Below are 20,253 nucleotides of genomic sequence, written 5' to 3'. Positions count from 1 at the left end.
ATTAGAGGAAACAACATCTGTACACATATTAGCAGAAACCTATAATTTCATACATATCCTTGTGAAAGGTAAGGTACGAATCTTAGCATTAAAAGGAATTTTAGCAGATATACATGTGGCTTTTAAAATTTGGCTAGGTAACAGGCAATTATAATGTGAAGCTAAATCTGAATAGACAGAAAGCCTTGGGAAAGAACAAAGATTCTCTGTTTGGAACTTGGTAAACCATTTATTCAAAACCATACCTTGTGACTGGAGCTACATAATTGCCAGGGAAAACCCCAATCTTGCTGGTATGCATCGACGTCCCTTTGAACCAGCCATCCTGGCAACGCTCAAACACTAAGAACATCTCCCCCTTCCTCAGCTCCAGTTCGTCCTCTTTCCGGGGAGTATATGGATAGACAGCAACACACCTAGAAGAGGAAAAATGCTTGATTTCAGGCTAACAGACAAATACCAAGGTGCTTAAAACTCTGGCTGGACACAAAGTCATGAACAGTTTGTACACATGCAGAGTGCAAGCATAATCTTTCAACCCACAAGGAGCCCTGGCAGGCAAGTCCCCCCTGAAAGAGGTTTTGCCATCTATGGAGGAAACAGGCAGACGACTGGCGAGAGCTGCTGAGCCCACTCCTCTCAGTGCAGAAGTGTCTATCTCACCAGCTGGCGTCTGTGCAGTGTGAGAGCATTAACGCAGTTTGCAAGAGTGCCTAACTTGCTGCTCGGATTAGGCACCCACTGGGAAAGCCGAGCACTTCAAATGGCACTTGTTAGACCCAGGAAGTAGCCCCAAATGAGGAAGACATATGGCGCAAAACTCCACTGCAAAGTGCAATACGCTGCCTTTGCTATACGAACTGAAGCCAGAGGCTTGGGCTGCACCTGCTTTTGTATGTTCAGCCAGGAAGGAGACTGAATTTTAAAAGTTAAAAGAAAAGAAAGGTTAGCGCATAGAGTACAAAACCGCTCCTCAATGCAGGGTGGTTGCGCCTATCCACACACGGAAACAAGGCAGGCTACACTAACCTACAGTTCTTATCTATTTATTTATTTTTTTGTGTGTGGCCAGCTCAGCCCACCTGGGGGCAGGGCTGGCTGGCATGTGGTGCTGGGGGATTGAACTGCGGTCCTTGTGCTTTGATAAGCTTGTTCTAAATAGGTGCTTTAGACCACTGAGCCATCTCACCAGCCCTACAGTTCTTATCAATGCTTGGAACTGGTTAGGTATAAATTCACACAATGTAGGAGTCACAAAAATCCTGCTGCATTCTGCCATAATTAGACATTTCTGGATATTTAGTGTTGGGAACTCACAACTTTTTATACGCATCTTCCAACTAGATGTAATTTGTGTGGACTACCTTTCTATTCCTTGATATCCTACTGCAGGGAGTGAAAATGAAGACAGTTCTAACAGGCTGAACTCTCCACCCTCCAAAAAAGAGCAGTTCCACACACATGCAATATTATAAACAAGCAAGCGGTATTTCCCCAAACCGTGCATGGTCATTACCCAGCAGGCCTGCTACCTAGCTGCCCATGTGCTAGGCCCATTTTGTTTCTGTAGTTTCCTAATTAAATGCATGACTGGGTAGAAGTTTGCAGAACACAAACTACTCAGTAGGCTGTAAGCCCGTCACCAGCTCGTATCACAACAGTGTTGCTCTCGCTCCGCCGTCTGACTCCCTTCTAAACGAATGCATAAGCAGGAATAAGCAACACCCTCACTTACACACTCGGGCGAGCCTGAGGCCGTAAATGTGCAATCTGGTCAGCGGATCCCGCCATGGGCCTCGGTCCCATTCCAGTAGCAGCAGTGGCGGCAGCGGCGGTGGCGGCGGTAGCGCCTGGCGGTGTGGAGGTGAGGACAGTGGCAGCCAGGAGAGGAGGTGGGGGGAGAGGAGGATTCATAGTCTGGTATAGAAAAAAGGTAAGGGAGGGGGGAGCAACAAAATATTTATTTAGATCTTTTGTAAAAGGTGGGAGGGAAAGGAGTCAGAAATTCATAGAACCAGATCTTAATGGAACCCGCACAGAGCAGAACCAGCAGGCCACCTTCTATACAAGGCCCCTTTAACACACATTGCAAAGCCACAGCAACCTTTCCATAAACAGGTAAGCAATCAACCTGGGAAGGAGAAGGAAAAAATATGAAACGATCGCACATAATTTTAGGATTAATAGCACTTTTAAGTAGAGACTGAGAAGAGAATCCAAATGCCTTTTGAAGAGGACACTATAATGTCATGCTGTTTGCTAGGAATCTATTTGTAATTGTTCTTGTAACCTGAAACTTAAACACAACACAAAACAATTTAGCTGCACCACATCTTAAATCATTCCTTTGGAAGAAAATTTCTTTTGATGCCGGGGTTCCAAAAAGCTCAAACAATAGCAAGCCACAGTCACTGGGCTATTGTTGTTACTTTTGCTTATTCTTTTCTTAACTCTGCCAGCTTTTGAAATTTAGAACTATCAAGGCTGGTAATCTTTAACAAGTACACCAGTGAAAAGCTGCTGGGTCCTTTATGGGCGCAGCCTAATAGGGCTCTGCCTACAGGACTCCATGCCTTTTGAAAATCAATGGAGCAATTGTTGCTTTCTGATCTATAAACCCCAGATAATTCTTAGGGGCCCATATACTGAAACTCCTGGGAAAAGAGGCACACAAAGACTGCCTGAACCCCTACCTCGCCCTTCCCAAATCTTTGAAGCACTAGATGTAAAAACTGAATCAAAGAGAAAATAAGGAGACTAAAGAATGTACCTAAGAAACATAAATGACTTCCACACATCAGCATATTAGCGAGAAAAATTCAATGGTTTATAAACACAGCTCACAAATCATTTTATTCCCATTTTTTGGAATAAAATTTTGGATCTCAACAGGAACTTCATCTCTCTGTGAATGTACAGGGTTCCAGAAACACAACACAGTAAAGAAATTCAAATCTCTGTACATATATTGTAACTGTTCCACATTGCAATGAACTATTTGCTAACACGACTGTGGGTGAGGATTTTCCCTACTCTGCACCAGAACATTTAATGAAGAAATAAACAAGGCACAGAGCAGCACAAAGTGCTAACCTGGACAAGGCAGAGGCCGGTCCAGAAAATTCAAATGCCACGGAAAAGCCACTCACATTCTCCATCCAAAACAGGGCAGCATTCAGATTCCTCGAGGCTCTAGAATTTGCATGCCTGGGACTCACCGCCCCTGCAAACCTTAACCAGCTGAAGGTCAAGCATGCATTCTGTTTGGTCTTCTTGCAGTGTCCAAGTAGAGAGGAATAAAGATACCTATGGTGAAACACTCAGTCATGTGACCGCACGGGCTTAGAGATGAGGATGCATCAGTGGCCTGACAGGTGAGATAACAAGTCTATACTATGCGCAACAATCCATGAAGAAACTGCAAAGTGACCACCTTGCTGGTTTCCATTCAAATCTTTTTCTCTTCAATCTCAAAACAGGGTGGCTGTGGAAATGCAGAAGATGAATGGCAGGCGTTCCGCAAGGAAATTAAGATTGCTGTTGTATCTTAACTTCACTAAGAGAGGCTGAATCAAATCAGCCTTATGAAGAAAAAAGGGAAAATGTAAAGAAACGTTACTTCTTAGTAGTCACAAAATGCAGAAAGCAAATGCTTTGTGTACATTACTTTTGCAAAGAATAAAGATCAGACATTGAAATATGGTATAGAACAGATACTCTGAAAAATCCTGAAGATTATCTATAAGAAATATACAGTCTTCCCTCTCTTTTTGTGGATAAAACAGAAGAAATGTTTTAATAAAATTGGGCAGATTTTTCCTAATACTGAGTAAGTATGCATAAGACTAAGGGAGAAAGCCTGATGAAAATCCGATTCCTAGATGCCAGTCAGTCCTGCAGGGTTGATGAAATGACAGGGCTGCACCACACTAGAAAGTTCTGTGGGCTGCTTTATAAACAACCCAAACTGACATAATCTGGTGATGTGGAAGTTCAAAAGGTAAATCGCTGCATGCTGAGCCTGAGGGCGTCTGCTATCCTGTGAGACCTTAAGTTTCTACAGAGCAAACCACAGGCTTTCCCTTGCCTAGAGCTGAACTGAAGACCCTCCTACTGCTGCACAGGCTGGGCCAGCATGGACATCAGGGGCCAAGAAGCAGCTTCTCCTATCTGCAAAAAAGATCTATGGATCTGCTGGGAACTTTGTTCACTATTTGTTTAGGAGTGGGCTGCGCATGTGAAATGGCCATCTTTCACCATGTCCCAGTCTTAACCCACTGGTGAAAAAAGAAGAGACAGATCTACCTTATGAAGCAGCTTGGCCTCTATAGTTTGAAAAGACACAACTTCCCGCTCTGGTCCAGTTCCTGAGACAGTCCACAACGTTCCTATGTTGCTAGCGCGACTTCCCAGGGAAGGCCACATTTGCTAGGTGTCATGGTGAGTGAGAAGTTCAAGTATGTGGGTATAAAGCCCCTCCTTTCTCACACCCCTCCTCCTCTCGCCCTTTAACGTGCTTTGCCCAGTGAGTGGTTATATCTGCATTTGGCTAAGGATGGAGGAACCTCCCATAGTCTCAAGTCTGCGCCAAGGGCTGCAGGTCAGCTATCAGCACAGTGCTCTGAAATGAGGTTTCAGGAACAAGTTCAACTGACAAGAAAAAGTTCACTTCCTTTCCAACTGTCTCTAATGTGTATATCTGCCTTATATATCATACAGGGTAGAAAATAGGTCCCTTGGGCAAACACCGCTTAATATCCCCTAAGCCCACCATAGTTTCTTTCTAAACATCTAATTTCCAATCAACCCCTTTCAACCCTGTGCAGCAACACCTCTAAATGTTTTTTTCTGACTCAAGGATACTCAGAACAGAAGGGTGAGGGAACAGTTCAAGCTCCTGCTTGAAGATACCCCCTCAAGTCAACAGTGTTACCAACTCAACAGCGTTCCCATCTACACATCATTTATTGTTGCACATTTAATCTACATAGAAACGAGATTTCTATACTAGTTCATTGTGTTAATCTTACAAGGTCACTATGCCATACTACACCAGTCTGCAAGATGGAGTTAATAATCACAAAATAGTTAATGTAAACTGCCTTTTCCATTTCCCTGGAGCACAGCAAAAGTTCAAGAAAGTAGAAGCTACCATTATGATTCATAAGACTGAAGTCAAAGACTATTTTACTTCGTCCTATTGCAGCATCTAGGTTTGTAGCCAGAAGATAAGAGACTCTCAAGGAGTGTTTCATGAATGAGAAAACATTTAGTGTTTTAACCCCTTCTTAGAACAATCTGATCAAAACGTTTTTATTCCTGGGATGCTAGAGTCTTTTCCTGTTGCTGGTATGAAAGTATTGACCATATCCTACCCCTCACCTTGACTTTCCCAACACTGCCAATTTTCAGGATCCTAATTTTATTTCCCAAACCACCAAGGTTTAGGGTCCCACTCACCTACTGTCACAGTCCTCCCCTTACTCTGATGACAGCAATAGGTTCTGTGCAATCTTTTTTTTTTTTTTTTTTTTTTTGTATTTTAGGGAAGGGTCTACCGGGTGTCCAGGGTCTCACTACTAGCTCAGACTCAGTGAGCCGCCTGTTTACAGCCTCTCAAAAACTGGGATTATAGGCGTGTGCCACCATGCCCAGTCTCAAATGCCATCTCAGCATGCCCTGGGGGTGGGGCCACTACAGCAGGCCAGGGATCAAACCCCCAGGCCCTGCGCCTGCTTGCAGAGTTCTGTGCAATCTTTACCACAAGAAGCTATAACAGACTGTCACATACTGGCTATCCTCAGACCTGATATCACGTAACAGCATGTGTGTTGTTTCTTTAAATACACACACACACACACACACACACACACACACAATGCATATGTGATGGTGTTTATTCCTATAAATCTACACCATAAAAAGCCTCAATTTTCCAATTTGCACTCTATTGCTACAATTAATACTCAAAGTCTTCAGAAATACTTAACATTATATAGCATACCAGTCATGCGTATATAAAACTTTTAATTAGGGATGCATGTTTGGGAATTCAATCTGGTTGCAAATTGGCCATGGGAGATGTGTGGCCTTCATTAACCTTGGCTACCTGTGACACTTTAACATTAATCACCTCTCAGCTGGCACAGAGGACTGAGAATTATTAGTCACTTATTTAAGAAATTCTTTTCCCATGTACAGAAAACACAAAACTAAGATCTTTGCTCTCTTCATCCCACAAAAATCAGTTAAAAAAACCCAAAAAGAACATTTATGGCTTAAAGTCTGCTCTGGATAGGTGTGTGGCCAGCTTTGCTCATGATGCTGTTATATACGAAACGGATGGGAACATATGCTCATAATTTCAAACTCCAAACAGATTAAAAAGTCTCAATTTATGAAAAAAGCACTTGAAATAATTTTCATTTCCTATGCTAGTGGTGGCACTTACTACCTATCGGTTCACATCCTGAAAATGCCTGCTTTCTTTTCTTCTAACCTGCATACATTGCCTGTGATAGTATTCAAAGACTGCAGAAGTATTTCAAATTCTAAATAGAATATTTGCCACAATTAATGTAAGATGCTGAATACACATAATCTTGAAATTTCTCTACTGAAACCTGGCACGTTAAATCTAAACTTTTCTGCCAAGCCACTAGGAACTCTGAGATCCAGACATCTCTAGAGATGACAGGCAAGTCTGTTTATAATTAATTTTTCATTTAATGGAGTTGGCATAGTCAACATACTGTTTAATAAATCTTTCTCTTGTTTAACATGCAGGCTTTCTTATATAATCCTAGGATAAAGTGGTCAAATGTTTATATATTCACCCTCTCTTGTGACCTGTTCCATTGACTTGCTCTACAGTAAGCCCCTAGCTAAGAGGTACTGGTCATTTACTATATTGTAAAATGTTCAGCTCGTAAGTGCTGAAATGCAGCCAGCCTTAAGTCTTTTCCACTAATTAATTTTTCTAGGATCAGAAAAGTCTTTTTTCCCCCCTTAAGAAATCAAGTTAGAATTTTTCCACACAAGGTTGTCATCTGGAAATGGAAATACCAACTGGTTGTGTGCGTTACTGGGAGTGGGAAGGAAAGGGGAGAGTCTCCCCTGGAGAGTAAGAGGCAGGATGGTTATGAAATTTGGCTCTGGTCAAGCATCCTGGGATAATAGGATCGCATGGAAACCAAATTTAATAAATATTAACTAACTTCATCTTTCTCCAGGTGAATTAGGCAACATCTCCTTCACTCCTGCACTATCAAGGAGACCATAACTGTTCAGGGAACATTGAAAAAAAGGGGGACTTTAACCTCTAGCTAGAATATTATTAACTTCCATTTAAAGAATATGCTTAACTCTATAAAAGGTTTTCAAAAGTCAAGTTAGGTAACAACTCTGCATTTAGTTACACCCCGCCTTGTTTCAAAATCAGTTTTTGATTATTTATAAAATGTTATCAAATGCAATAAACATAAAGTAAGAAAGATGAAGCCAATGGAAAACAAAGGCACTAAAACTAGACGGAGCCAACATTTTGACCAATACACTGTGAGGTCCTCATTAGATGGATTACATATTTGGCTCTCCGCAGTCTAGCATAAGAAAGATAATCTTTACAACATAATGCAAGTCCACAACCTGAAAACAAACCAGCTGCGTGGAGGCCCCACTATTACTGAAGCAGAGAGCAAAGAACACTATAACAAAGGGAACGAGGTCTTCCAAAGCACTCTCAGGGCAAACAGTGGCACAGGTCACAGATTTCCCTTGTAACAGCCCAAACTAGAGGCCAATAACAAGATCAGTACATAGCTGTCCCTCTTATGTTCTCACTCTCTGACACAGATACCAGCAATTTCATTTTACCAGAAGGACACTGAGGCTTAAAGAAGCTGAGGAACTTTTCCAAGGTTAAGTAACAAGTGGTGGAGCTGGACTTCAAGTCCAGATACGTTTCATCCCAAATCTGTCTGACCATGAAGCTTTACCATCTCTCTAAGAGCATCACCACCAGTTACTCGAGTGTGCTGGGTCAGGGTCACGCCATGGTCCTGGTATGGGGCAACCTGATTTAATGATATTTTCTGCCCTTATTCAACTCAGTGCTGGAACAAACAGTCTCAAAGTAAGAGCCAAAGCATTAGTCTCGATGAGAGATGTCAAACAACTGCGAGGTCCTTGTAGCTCAACTGCCCACAATTTAGGAAGTACAGATTATGGTTTTTCTCTACTATCTAAAGCTGCATTTGCTTGTTTCTTCACTTTTACTTTTTTTTCTACCATGTTCCTCTTCTTTGTATCTATTCTAATTGTCCCCATTAATTTCTCCCATTTGGATGCTTTTAAGCAATTAGTGATTAGACCTTACCTGTAGGATGGTATGTTTTTAAAAGGAAAAAAAATAAAATCAAGACTACAAGTACCACAGCTATGCACTACACCAAGAGAAGATGAGGAACTAAACAATGAATCCTACATGTAGAGACTTTTATAAATTTATCATGTAAAAGCAAACCATTTAGCCTTTGAGATCCATTTTTCTCAGTATTTCTATAAATGTATCTTTAAAAGAAATAAGCAGGATCTAGAAACTCCAAAGAAATAAAAGGCTAAACCCGCAGGAAACCAGGCTGAACTGCAATAAAATTTAAATGCACTTTTTTCAGAGTTCTTCTAACAGCATCAGACCACTGAAGTTGACTCTCATTGTTAAAAAAAGGTGCAGGCTGCAGGCAAGAGAACGTCTAACTTTTCCTAAGATTAGCGGAGCAAAGGATGAAAGCCACCGATGACAGCGGGAGGCACGTGCCAGGCTGACATGACTATGTCCCTAAAAGAGAAACAGAGACAGAAAAATGATATACTCACTCCAAGGGCAGCTTGGTAGGGAACGTCTGACGGGAAGGTGAACATGGGGCCTGTTGTCACTGGGCTGCTTGGGGGTGGAGTCACGATGAGACCGGTGGTACTTATGTGAACCTGCCAGGAACAACAACAAAAAGGAGTTGCTAAAAAGAAGACCATGTTCAGTTCCGCAGATCATACTGGCAGCAAGTGGCATTGAATAAAAATGTGTACCTTCTTTTATTTTGAGAAGTCAGAACCCCTTTCAGTTTACTCACCCCAAATTTACTGCCTACCTACCGTGTATCAGGCACTTGGCTGGATATTGGGCAGCCATGTGACAAATGCTGGTCACTACAACATGTTACAGCATTCAGCTGCTGTTGGCGTCATAACAACATGCTGCCTCACGTTCATGCCACCATGTATCACTGACCCTTCAGCGGTCAGCCTTGGGCTCTATCAGCCTTCCAGTAATTGTGCTAAAGACCCCGTTAAGGTGAGCTATGGCTGAACAACCACCTGTCTATCAATATGCTAACTCTACGCAGAATTCTCAAGGCAGTCCGCTATTTTCAAGACGATTTTTCATGACTTCTACTGTTCAGTGGGGATGCATAATTAAAATGTACCTGCCTGGACATGCCGTAGAGCAGGCAATTATTTATAAAACCTTTAAAGGAACAATGTCAAGCCAAATTAATTGTTTTCAAAGGTGTCTTATCCATGATACTGCGCAAGATTAATTTACTAGAAAGAAATTGAGTTATTCAGGTCATTTCATTGCCTGTGTTCAATTACTCAATCAATTTCACTCAGGCTGCAGGTCAGGCCCAGCTGCAGAATGCAGTGGTGTTCCACGATGCTGCAGAAATAAGGATGGGGTCCTGAGCAAACACTGGCTTTCTTCTAAAATGCACAGAAGCTAGGTGGTTGGCTGCTGCTTTATTTCTCCAAGGAAATAAGGATAGACCAAAAATCCTAGGCTTATAGTAAAAGTATAGTCCCAAACATAGTTTATTCAGTTGCCATAAATTAAGAAAGAGATTATCAAGACAAGGAAAAGTTCAGAGATTAGTTCCTTGAGGCATCTAAGGAAACTCAGTTTCCCACTAGGTTAAGCCCCACCAAGGTCAAGGATTACCCTCATTAAGACACACAAATTATTTTCACAAATAAATCTGAGTCACACAAGGAGCCCACAATCTTTTGAGTCCGTGCATTAATTAATGCTAACACATGAGCCTAAGCAGATTCAGAGGGGCCACGAGTACAGAGCTTCTCCTCAAGTTCTCATCTGCTGACTGGCCTATGACCTGTACCCCACTTTTCAAGTCTTTCTGTTATGCTTTATTTCTAGATGACTCTGCAAGACCTCGTGAACTAACTCAAAGGCAAGGTCTCTGGAGGAGACCACAGGGCATGGTACTCACCAGCAGAGTGGCCCACTGCCGGTCCCAGTGATGGGGTGCTGGGAGGCGGAAGCCTGGCTGAAGGGGGAGGGGCCTGGGCGCACGGCCTGGAAGTGACTGTCTCCCTTCTCGCCCTGCATGTCCCTGCTCCCTGCCACTGTGCCTTGAGCAGTCCTCCTTTGCCACGCCCTGCCACAATGCCACCATCCTGCCCTGCCATGCAGCCAGCCAACTATGGACTGAAACCTCTACAAATTATGATCCAATAAACCTTCCCTCCTTGGAGTTGTGGGGGTCTGGTATTGTCTCAGTGACAAGAAAGTAACTAAGACACTTCCTCATACAAAGCATACCAGTTTTCCATTCTAGAATAAGGCCTTTGGGGATTTCACCCCCCTACATCTTTTCATAGTTCCATTCCAAAGACACATGAAGTCTGGCACCACACAAAAGGGGTAGCTTTCTCACAAGCACAACAACGTTCATCTCAACACCGTATCAATATCAAAGAACCTCTGGAGCAAAAACATCATCAACAGTAAAAACAACCAACCAAACAAGAAACCACAGTCTGCTGGGACTGACCCTAGAAATATCTGAGAAATTAATTAATGACTGACATTTTTCTAAAGGCTCCAGAGTGGGGGTCGGAACAAATAACTGCCAGTAACTGCATGGTCCTGGGATAAATCACTTTCCTTCTCTGGACCAGAGGCTCCCTAAGGTCTCTGCCCCTGCAGATAAGGAAGGGAACACAAAACACCAAGAACTTCACAAGTACCACTTTAACGCAGGGCTACTCCTAGCAGGGGAGCCAAGGAACAGACCAAGCCAGCGATGATGAGCGTGTCCAGAATCAATCCCTGAAGAGACAGCCTACGTTCTGCGGTGCTTGTCCCTTGTCATGGAACTGCAATGCATAGTTCAGTCTCTTCCATAAGAAAGGGACTGGCTGCAGGGGACTTCTTGCTGCCCTTGTGGCCAGTGGAAAGACAAAACCAATACAGAAACACTCGATGTCATGAAGCACTCTTCCAGTTGGCAGGAACCAAGAAATACCATAGATATGGTCAGAAGAGCACAAAAAATGCCACAGCTGCACGCACCATCATTGCTTTTATAGCGATCAGCCAGGGACATCCACATACAACTGCAGGCACCCAGCCAGCACTGCGGTCACCACTGCACAGTCAGCTAATACAATGGCAAGCAAGCCCTCAGCCCCTTCTGCCCACTTCTGCTCCTGACACCTGCGTGTGACAGTAAGATGTCTCACTGCCACTTGGAAACATGAGGACATGACTTTCTCCATGAGGAAAGGCGAGCTGGAAAGTGAATCCTGAGAAGTCCCACACCAGCACCAGATTCCTTCTATCTAGGGTTTGTTCAGATAAGAGAAAGTCAAATTCTAAAGTTCTTTAGGCCTCTTCCTTCTGATTTGCTAATAAGTGTGATCAAGCCTAATCCCAATTAACATACAAAGAGGAAAAAAGAGTAAGAGGAAAGAAAACTGAGAAGAAAGAGGATGAGTAGGAGAAAATAATGACAGACATCAGGCCAATGCCAAGAGGCACTTACAGGGCCTCTGTTCACTCTGAGCACAGGCTGAGCATCCAGAAAGGCCGCTCCCGTGGCCACCCTCCCACCTACACCAATCTCCATGGCTAACAGACAACACATCACGCAGGCTACAGGAACTCGGGGCTTTCCTGGGGGCTGCGGCTCACTCCCATGTACACAGTGCCTCAGATAAGTGGTGTTTTCTGGAAACCTAGGTGGAGAAATCAGGCAGCACTTCAAACACCTCCCATCCTCTTCTAGAAATAACTTCTCCCTGAGGCAAAACGCCACGCCTGAAAACAGGAATACAGGAGGAGGGGCAATTGGGCAAAGGGAAACTGTTTTCATGGAACACAGAAGAGCCTTGTTTCCTAAGCTACTCAAACCCAAACAAAAGTGACTCTGCTTTACAGTCTTCATTCCCAGCTCCGGTGCGGCAGCAGTAGGCATGCTCGCACCTGACTGCAGACTCCTCTGCACAGGATGCACACCCTCAGTTTATCCTCCCTTCTCTTCTCATTCTATTGCCAAAAGAGTAATTTTCAAAGCTCTTGCTATTCTACCCTGTTACTAGGCTCAGCAGACACTTGTCTCAAATGTCAAGAAAACCTCACTATGCAACGTTGCTAGGTCACCAGAGAAAAAGTGACCAGTTCTCGTAGTGATTGGCTGTCTTTATTAGCCTGGTCCTTCAGGACCTTGATAGAAACTCTTCCATTCTGAATTTTACAGGGTCATCTCACTCAGTATTTTGAGCTCTGATCTACAGTTCATGACTATGTTTTACATAGGGATGAATACAAGGAAAATAAGTGGATCTCCTCCACCCAGTTTTCAATGGATTCATTCATTCAACAAGTCTTTACTGAGTGCTCACTATGGGATGCTATCAATGAATAAAACAGACTCTTATCCTTACTGCATTTGTGTGTGTGTGTGTGTGTGTGTGTGTGTGTGTGTGTGTGATTTCCCTCAGAAAAATTAAAAGTTCTGTGGACTTAACATCTAGAAAATAATACATCAACCACAACCCATTCAGAAAGTGAATGTATTTAACTTCTAACATTCACTCCTAGTATGAATCCAAGGAATAGCTTCAAATACACCCCAAAAAATAAATTATGGAAGTCTTCAAGGAATATCAAGAGCTATATTGTAAATGTTTACTCTGTGATCCAATATAACCATAAACTTCTTGAGGACCAAGACTATGTTTCCTTCACTTTGTTTAAGGGGCAAGAAAGGAATAAGAGAAATAATTCCATTTTTAAAGAAAAAAGAAACCCCAAAGCTAGGGTCAGCCAGATAGTTTGGCAGATTAAAGCATTTGCTTAGGCAGAAGCAGGAGCCGGGGGTTCAATCCCCGGCCTACCATGCCAGCCCCAGGGCATGCTGAGATGGTGACTGAGACTAGGTGTGGTGGCACACACCTGTAATTCCAGCACTTGGGAGGCTGAAAACAGGAGGATCACTATGAGTCCCATTTGCGTAGTGATACCCTGTACACACTGTAATAACTGCATTAAAAAAAAAAAAAGAAGAAGAAGACACCTCAAAGCTATAGTATGAAGTAAATGTAAAATCTGAGTGCTTTTTTAAAAAAAGGACACATGACTAGGGAGAAGTTTCTCTTGCTGGGGCAGGTTGTTTCGGACCAGGCTGTGACCTCTAAGTTGAGGGAAACACTGCTGGCGTCTGATGGGATAATGACAGTGGTCCCGCGACTTGAGCCAGAACACAACTAGCCGTCTTTGGTAGGCTTGTATTAAGTCCTACATCTCAGATATTTTGATACACACCCCGCCTGGAAGGGTCTAATAGTAAAAGTGCTCGGTAAGTGTATGCCACACGACTCAATGTTCGTAATCATCTCATGTATTTTTACTGGCATGGGGTAATGTGCAGCTACCTTTAAAGATGGTCCAAAGTCTTTAAGAACTTGTCAGTTTTTTGAAAAGATCAAGCTGGGGGTGGAGTGGCACAGACCTATAATCTTGCAGTTTAGGAAGCTAAGGCAGGAGAATAGGAAGTTTGAGTCCATCCTGTGCAATTTAGTGAGACCCTGTCTCAAATAAAGAAAAGCAAGGCCAACTGGTAATTTAAATGAAATGTTTCTTTCCATCCTTTCTCTGTAAGAAAATAATAAAACTGAGCTATATAAATGCAAGAAGCTGCACATTACCAGTTTCAACCAGACCATCCAAGTTAGGGCAGAGGTAAGATTTCTGTAGGCAAGACCTTCTGAATTAACACTATAAGAAGGTTTTATAAAACTGGGTGATTGCTTAGTGAAACTAATGTTATTTAACTCATCTTGTAAGTTCAGATCTCTCCTCTGACAATGACTGAGTAATTACTTGTATGCTGAAACACTCAGGCTAGCTTTCCATTCTCTATTTCTCTCACAAAATGAAGAAAGGCCCCGGGAAAGCTACGACCTTCTAATGTTCAAAACGAACCATCTATCCGTTAGAGGGCAAACCCTGGTGAGTAGCTGCCTTCTGGCGGAGTCCGTCCCGGGTTGGCTGGGCCTACCTGAGAAGGAGCGCTGCAAGACAGCCCGGACAGCTCACTGATGCGGGCGGCGGCCGTGGGGTTGCTGGAGCTGATGAGGACGGGCGGGCTGATCTCCATGGAGTGGCGGTTCTGGGAGGCGTGGGAGGACTTGTTGGCCATGGTGAGCGAAGTGAAGGAGTGCCGCTTTTTGGTGTTCTTCTTGGTGTCGGAGTGCTTTGGGGCAGAGCTGCTCTGGGCTGCCGCAGAGGCACACTCTCCAGCATCCACTCCCGGCCCGGGAGGCTTATCCCATTCTATCAGCTGCTTGGCGGCGGAGTTAAACTGCAGAAGCAACCGACAGGCGATCGCGAGAAGCTAAGATAGTTCTCCAAGATCCAATGAGATTTAGTTTCAACATGTCTTTATCTCAAATTTATAATTACCACTTTCAAGTCTGCACGTGGCATTTGTTTTGTTTGCATAAGAGATGTTTTTTTCTTCAAATCCTACGAATTCATTGCATTTATGTTATAGGCAGGTATTAAATCAAGAAAAAGCAACACCTCGGGTTGAGGATGTCGCTCAGGGGTAGTGTGTCTGCCTACGAAGCACAAGGCCCTGGGTTCAAATCCCAAGGCTAAAAAGGCTTAAAAGCTTTTTTTAAAAAAATAAATTCTAAGATGTCTAATTGTAACAGTTGTTAGCATCAAATGCAGATCTATTTCAGTTCACTGAGGAACTTTACAGAGAGTAAGCAAAAGGGTATTTAGGTATTTGGCTGAATACCCTAAATCCAATAAGGACTGGGTATTTGCTACGCAAACTGCAACTGAACACCAAAGTAGCAACTGTCAGGTTTGGTAAAAATGATCAAGATGATTAAGAATGAAACCATAAAACATTAGTGCCCCTACTTCCAAATAAATTCCTGCTTCTGTGTGTGCTCAGGAGTCTCACAGTAAAGTCGGTAGAAACTCTCAATATGTTTTCGCCATGTTATTGCATCAGTTACTTTCCTATGTGCTCAAATTTCATATCATAATAGGGTGAGACATGAAATTCTAGTCTTGCTGACAAGCTAATTTAGCGGATTTGGAAAGCCCCAGTGCAGAGCAAGAGCAGAGGGGTCAAACCATGTGTACTGGGCTGATATGATCAGCAGAAAAGGAAAGAACATTAGCTTTTTCTTTTCCCTGAGGTAAAATGAAACATTTCCGGAAAGCTTCAATGATAACAAGCTACATATAATTTAGCTAGATACTACAATAATGGGAAAACATTGAGCACATAGTTTAATCTCCTAGAAAAATAAGATGAAAAAGAATAAAATTTTAAAAGGTAATACAGGTGGTAATTTAAAAGGTAATCTCTTGAAGCACAGAGATTTTCTGGTCTCAGCATTACACCCTCAGCACTTCATAAAAAAAATGCCTTCATGTGAAATAACATTGCCCAAGATTTTTTCCCACCCATTTCAATTGTCCAGAGCATGCCTTCTTACACTGTTGGTAAGACAGCCCTACAGGAGAACGGAAATCCTGCCAGTCAATATTTAACAACAAATTAAAGAATTAACTCCCTTTCTGCACAACCAGGTTCCTCACAAAGCTGTGTTAACTGCAGCCCAGTAGCCTGGTGTTTCTACAGATGACTGCCAACTGACTGACAATTTGTTCCCATAGCTCCCTGTGGACTCCAATTTGGGTGGCCTGTCTGGTCCACAATTAACAGGACACATTTTTCTCAGACATGAACATTTCCTCTTTTAAAAAGCAAGGAATTTCTCCATGGGATAGACTTTCAAGAATAATAGGCAGAATAACACCTCCTCAAGGTGTAGAGTTCTGACAACCAGAGAAAGAGGTTGGAAGACACTTTTGATGTGTATCTAGGCATGAAGGGACGAGCTGCTATGAAAGGGTGGCCCAAAGCATTTGGCCAGGAGATCCGGAATTTAGAAATCCTCCCTAATCTGCCTATTCCACCTTCTAGGCAGTTCCCAAGAGAATCAAATGCCCAAAGGAATCAAAGGCCTCTCCTGGTATCGTGGGGGAAGCCCCAACTTCAATGTAAAGCTCTAATGAGCATGGAGCCATGTCGGGATAGTCTTGTTTCCTACATAGGCTAAGAACAGTCAAGAAGCAGAGCATAGTGAAGAGAGCGACTTCACTTTCCTCATTCTAAACTCATTAGTTTTATCACATGAAAGGCCAGTCACCCAGCAATGCCAGAGGAAAGAAGTCAGAGAATGCCTTCTTCCATGATGTTACACCCACAAAGCATGCAAAGCAGCAATCTAACCAGTATACTAGAATCTGATGCATCCAGTGCATACTCCTGTTCTGCTCAGTAGGAAATGGGGGAAAGGGTTGAGAAGACATCCCTTTTATTGAGGCCAAAAATATGAACAGGGCCAGGGATATATAGTTCAGTAGCACAAGTCCCTGCCTGGCAAGCACAAGGTAATGAGTTTGAGTCCCAGTACAAAAAAAGATTCACTGTCCAAAAATAAGAACAGAAAAAAGCACTACATACTTGATACCACGTTTAGATGAATTCTGGGGTTAAGCCAGAGGCTCTATTAGCTGTACTTGTTTTGAAATGTTCTCAGCTATTACCATGGTCTTGTCATGTCTATACCTAGCCAAGTGTCAACTATAATTAATACTACATTGATATTTCAGGCATCCATATGCTGTGTTCTAATATAAATATCTGAACATTAAGGCATTGTGCCCTATATTTCTTGATATTTTTCTCAGCTAAAAAAAAGTACTGGATGGTTCTTTCCTGCCTTTTTCTTATCCCATCTTCTTCACTAAAATAAATACCGAGCACCTGTTCTATGCTGGATAATGCAAGGGTGCTGGAGAACTACAGGGGCACAGAAGTGGTCTCTACCCTTAAGGAGCCTATGGACACACAACAAAAGTTCCTTTCACAATTCATGCCTTGCTACCTTTGTTCAAAAATGTGCTTTTGGGGATATGTACACATTGCTCTATGAATACATAGTTCTTTAACTGGTATATAACATTCCTTTCCATGAAATATATAATAACTTGTGCATTTGATTACTAATTGAAAGTGGGTGTTTATCTTGTTTTCTCCTTCCTTCCAACAGATTTTCACCTCTTAAGAACAATGCTGCCATGAATGATCCAGTGCATGTCTTAGGGTGGACATAAGCAGTATGGAGTCTGGATACGGCCATGAGTAAAATGGCTACACCATGAAGCTGGCATATTTAGAAAGCCCTAGCTACACGCAGAGGCACGCACACGCAGGTAGACACGGCGTGGTGTGGTAGACCTAGGGCAGGGGCAGGCGGAAGACACAGCGCGGTGGTGCTAGCACTGCCGCTCACCGACTGACTCAGGGTAGCCACTTGGGCTCTGCTGATCACAGCTTCCTCACAGAGCAGCTCAGCTCTGCAGATTTCTATGTCTCTCTTAGCTCTCTACAGCTACAATGCATAACCACACACTAAAATCACAGAGCACTTTTCTATTTTACTTCTATTCCTCTAATTACCTAGTATAATTTTCTGGCATTTCATTTTTATCCATCTACACAAACATTTGTGAGCAAGATGTTGTCATGTTTTTTTTTTATTTTTTTTTTTATTTATTTGTGTGTGTGTGTGTGTGTGTGTGTGTGTGTGGCCAGCTCAGCCCACCAGGGGGCGGGGCTGGCTGGCATGTGGCGCTGGGGGATTGAACCGTGGTCCCTCTGATTTGCTTAGCTTGTTCTAAGTAGGTGCTTTAGACCACTGAGCCATCTCACCAGCCCCGATGTTGTCATGTTTTAAAATTACTTTAGATTTGTTTTGAAGCAGCAGAAGCTAATATCGATGCCTCTGTTCTTTCCTAAATTTCAGACAAAATCATCAGCAAGAAAAGTTTATTTGGGCCAGCGAGATAGCTCAGCAGATTAAGCGCCTGTTTAGGCAAGCTCAGGGAGCAGGGTTCAATCTCTGGCACCACACGCTGCGCTGGCCCTGCCCCCAAGTGCGCTGAGCCAGCCACCAAAACCAGATGTGGTGGTGCATGCCTGTAATCCCAGCACTGGGTGGGTGGAGACAGGAGGAACACTACACATCTGAGCGGTGTAGGTACCAAATACATTTTTTAAAAAAAGGAAAAGTTTATTCGGTATTTGGTAGAGGCATTAGGTAAATCAGGCAGAAAGTTAAACAGACTTTTGTTCTACATGTATCTTAACCTTTGGTAACCACAACAGGAAAGAAAATAAAGAGTCTAAAAACTTCTAGTGCAATTTTGATGAAATTTATGAATGTTTGTTTGAGTTCAGTAGTATGGGTTTCTGTGACATTTATCTAACCATGACCTTTAAATTTTAGGGTAAAATAAATTTGTATCCTAAAATACCTTCTTCTCAGTATTTAGTAAGGAACCTGAAGAAGATATAGGTTGGATACACAGTAAAATTCAGTGTACCAGAGCAAAAAGTAAGGGCTAAAGGGACTTATTGATCTTAGATGCCTTATGTCCTTTTTTTGAGGAAAAGCCTAAAATTTAGGAAGAATTTGTCCCTGAAAGTTACCAGAGGGTATAAATAAACATGAGAGAAAACACTGACAAGGCATCTTAAATAAAAAATCTAGGATATGGAGAGGAAAGAATGGAAGGGGGTGAAAAATAAGAACTGAGATGTGTTACGCACATGTACCAAGTCCTCGCAATGAACATAATCCTTAGGCACGCAAATATGCTAATGAAAGATGCTAAAGTGAACTGTGTATGTGTAGCTGTCCTCTTTGCTAAAGACAATATGGCCTTTTAAAAAGATTAGACTTAACATTCTTTTAATGAGAAAATAATTTTAATGAGAACTAAGTTCAATAGTGACGACTGCATATGAAGTTTTAAAGATGGATCAGGGCCAACTAGATAGCTCAGCAGATTAAAGTGCCTGCTGAAGCAGACTCAGGGATCAGGATTCAATCCCTGGTGTGCCGTGCAGACCCTGCCCCTGGGGTGCACTGAGAAGGTGATTGAGACTGGGCGTGGTGGCGTGCACTTTTAAACCCAGTGCGTGAGAGGTTGAAAACAGGAGGATCACTATGAGTCTGAGCTGCATACTGAGACCCTGTAGACCCTGTGCTAAATACATAAAAATTTTTTTAAAAAATGAATCAGTCTCTTGGTTTTATGAGAGCTAAGAGAATACAAACAGTAGGTCTAAGAAGAACCTATTTTACAAAAGAGAAATAAAATTTTAAGAATGCGTTATAATGTAACATATATGCATTCTTTTCTGTAAGGAAATAAATACTACAGATCACCCTGGAGTAAAAAGTCAAAGGTTTGAGCCAGTCCTTCACATGTCTCCTTTCAACCCACTTTCCAGATGAATTTACATTTAACAATTTAGGACCACTTTCTATGTAGACGTGGTTGTGCATCATCTTGATTAAGTTTTAACACAAATAAGGCCAGGTAGTCCACGCTGTTCTCACCCTTAACTGGCTCATGCATACCTTTCCTCGGCACAGTATTCCAATAGACAGAGATCATCTAATACATTTTGGCATGCTTGTGCACACGTGTCTGCAGGCTAAATGTGAACCTGTTAGATCCAACTATAAGCTAAGCCTAAAAATATTTTTGACTATGGCCACACTGTGCTCCAAAAACCTCACTTTAGCCCTTTGCTTCCCTAGCTTAACAATATTAGTGTTATCAATCACTGCTGACAATCACCTGCTGTAAGAAACTATATTCCATTATTTCATTTGTGTTGTTCTATTTGAGATTAAACATCTGTTTTCTTTTTCTAGGATTTGCCTATTTCCATATTTTATCCATATTTCCATTGTTGTTTTTCTTAAATATTTATACTGTAAACACTCTATATATTGATTGTATCAAGTGGCCTTTATGCAACATGATCTGGGTACATAGTTTGT

General features: G+C 42.4%; 1 protein-coding gene across 2 annotated transcripts in view; it reads right to left on the bottom strand.

The window, feature by feature from the left end:
• Positions 1-20,253, bottom strand: part of Sh3rf1 (SH3 domain containing ring finger 1) — a 163,218-nt gene that overhangs the window by 30,387 nt on the left and 112,578 nt on the right. For both annotated transcript variants that reach the window (XM_004640243.2, XM_023700099.1), the window contains exons 4-7: positions 14,361-14,663; positions 8,878-8,988; positions 1,736-1,917; positions 246-416 (exon numbers count right to left, since the gene is read on the bottom strand). In XM_004640243.2, coding sequence (XP_004640300.1) covers positions 246-416; positions 1,736-1,917; positions 8,878-8,988; positions 14,361-14,663 — 767 coding nt within the window. The remainder of the gene's footprint in view (positions 1-245; positions 417-1,735; positions 1,918-8,877; positions 8,989-14,360; positions 14,664-20,253) is intronic.

This window comes from Octodon degus, unplaced genomic scaffold (assembly GCF_000260255.1).
Source record: "Octodon degus isolate 3935 unplaced genomic scaffold, OctDeg1.0 scaffold00121, whole genome shotgun sequence".
Lineage (NCBI taxonomy): Eukaryota > Metazoa > Chordata > Mammalia > Rodentia > Octodontidae > Octodon > Octodon degus.
The sequence above is the reverse complement of the archived record's forward strand: the minus strand, read 5'-3'. Positions and strand labels throughout refer to the sequence as shown.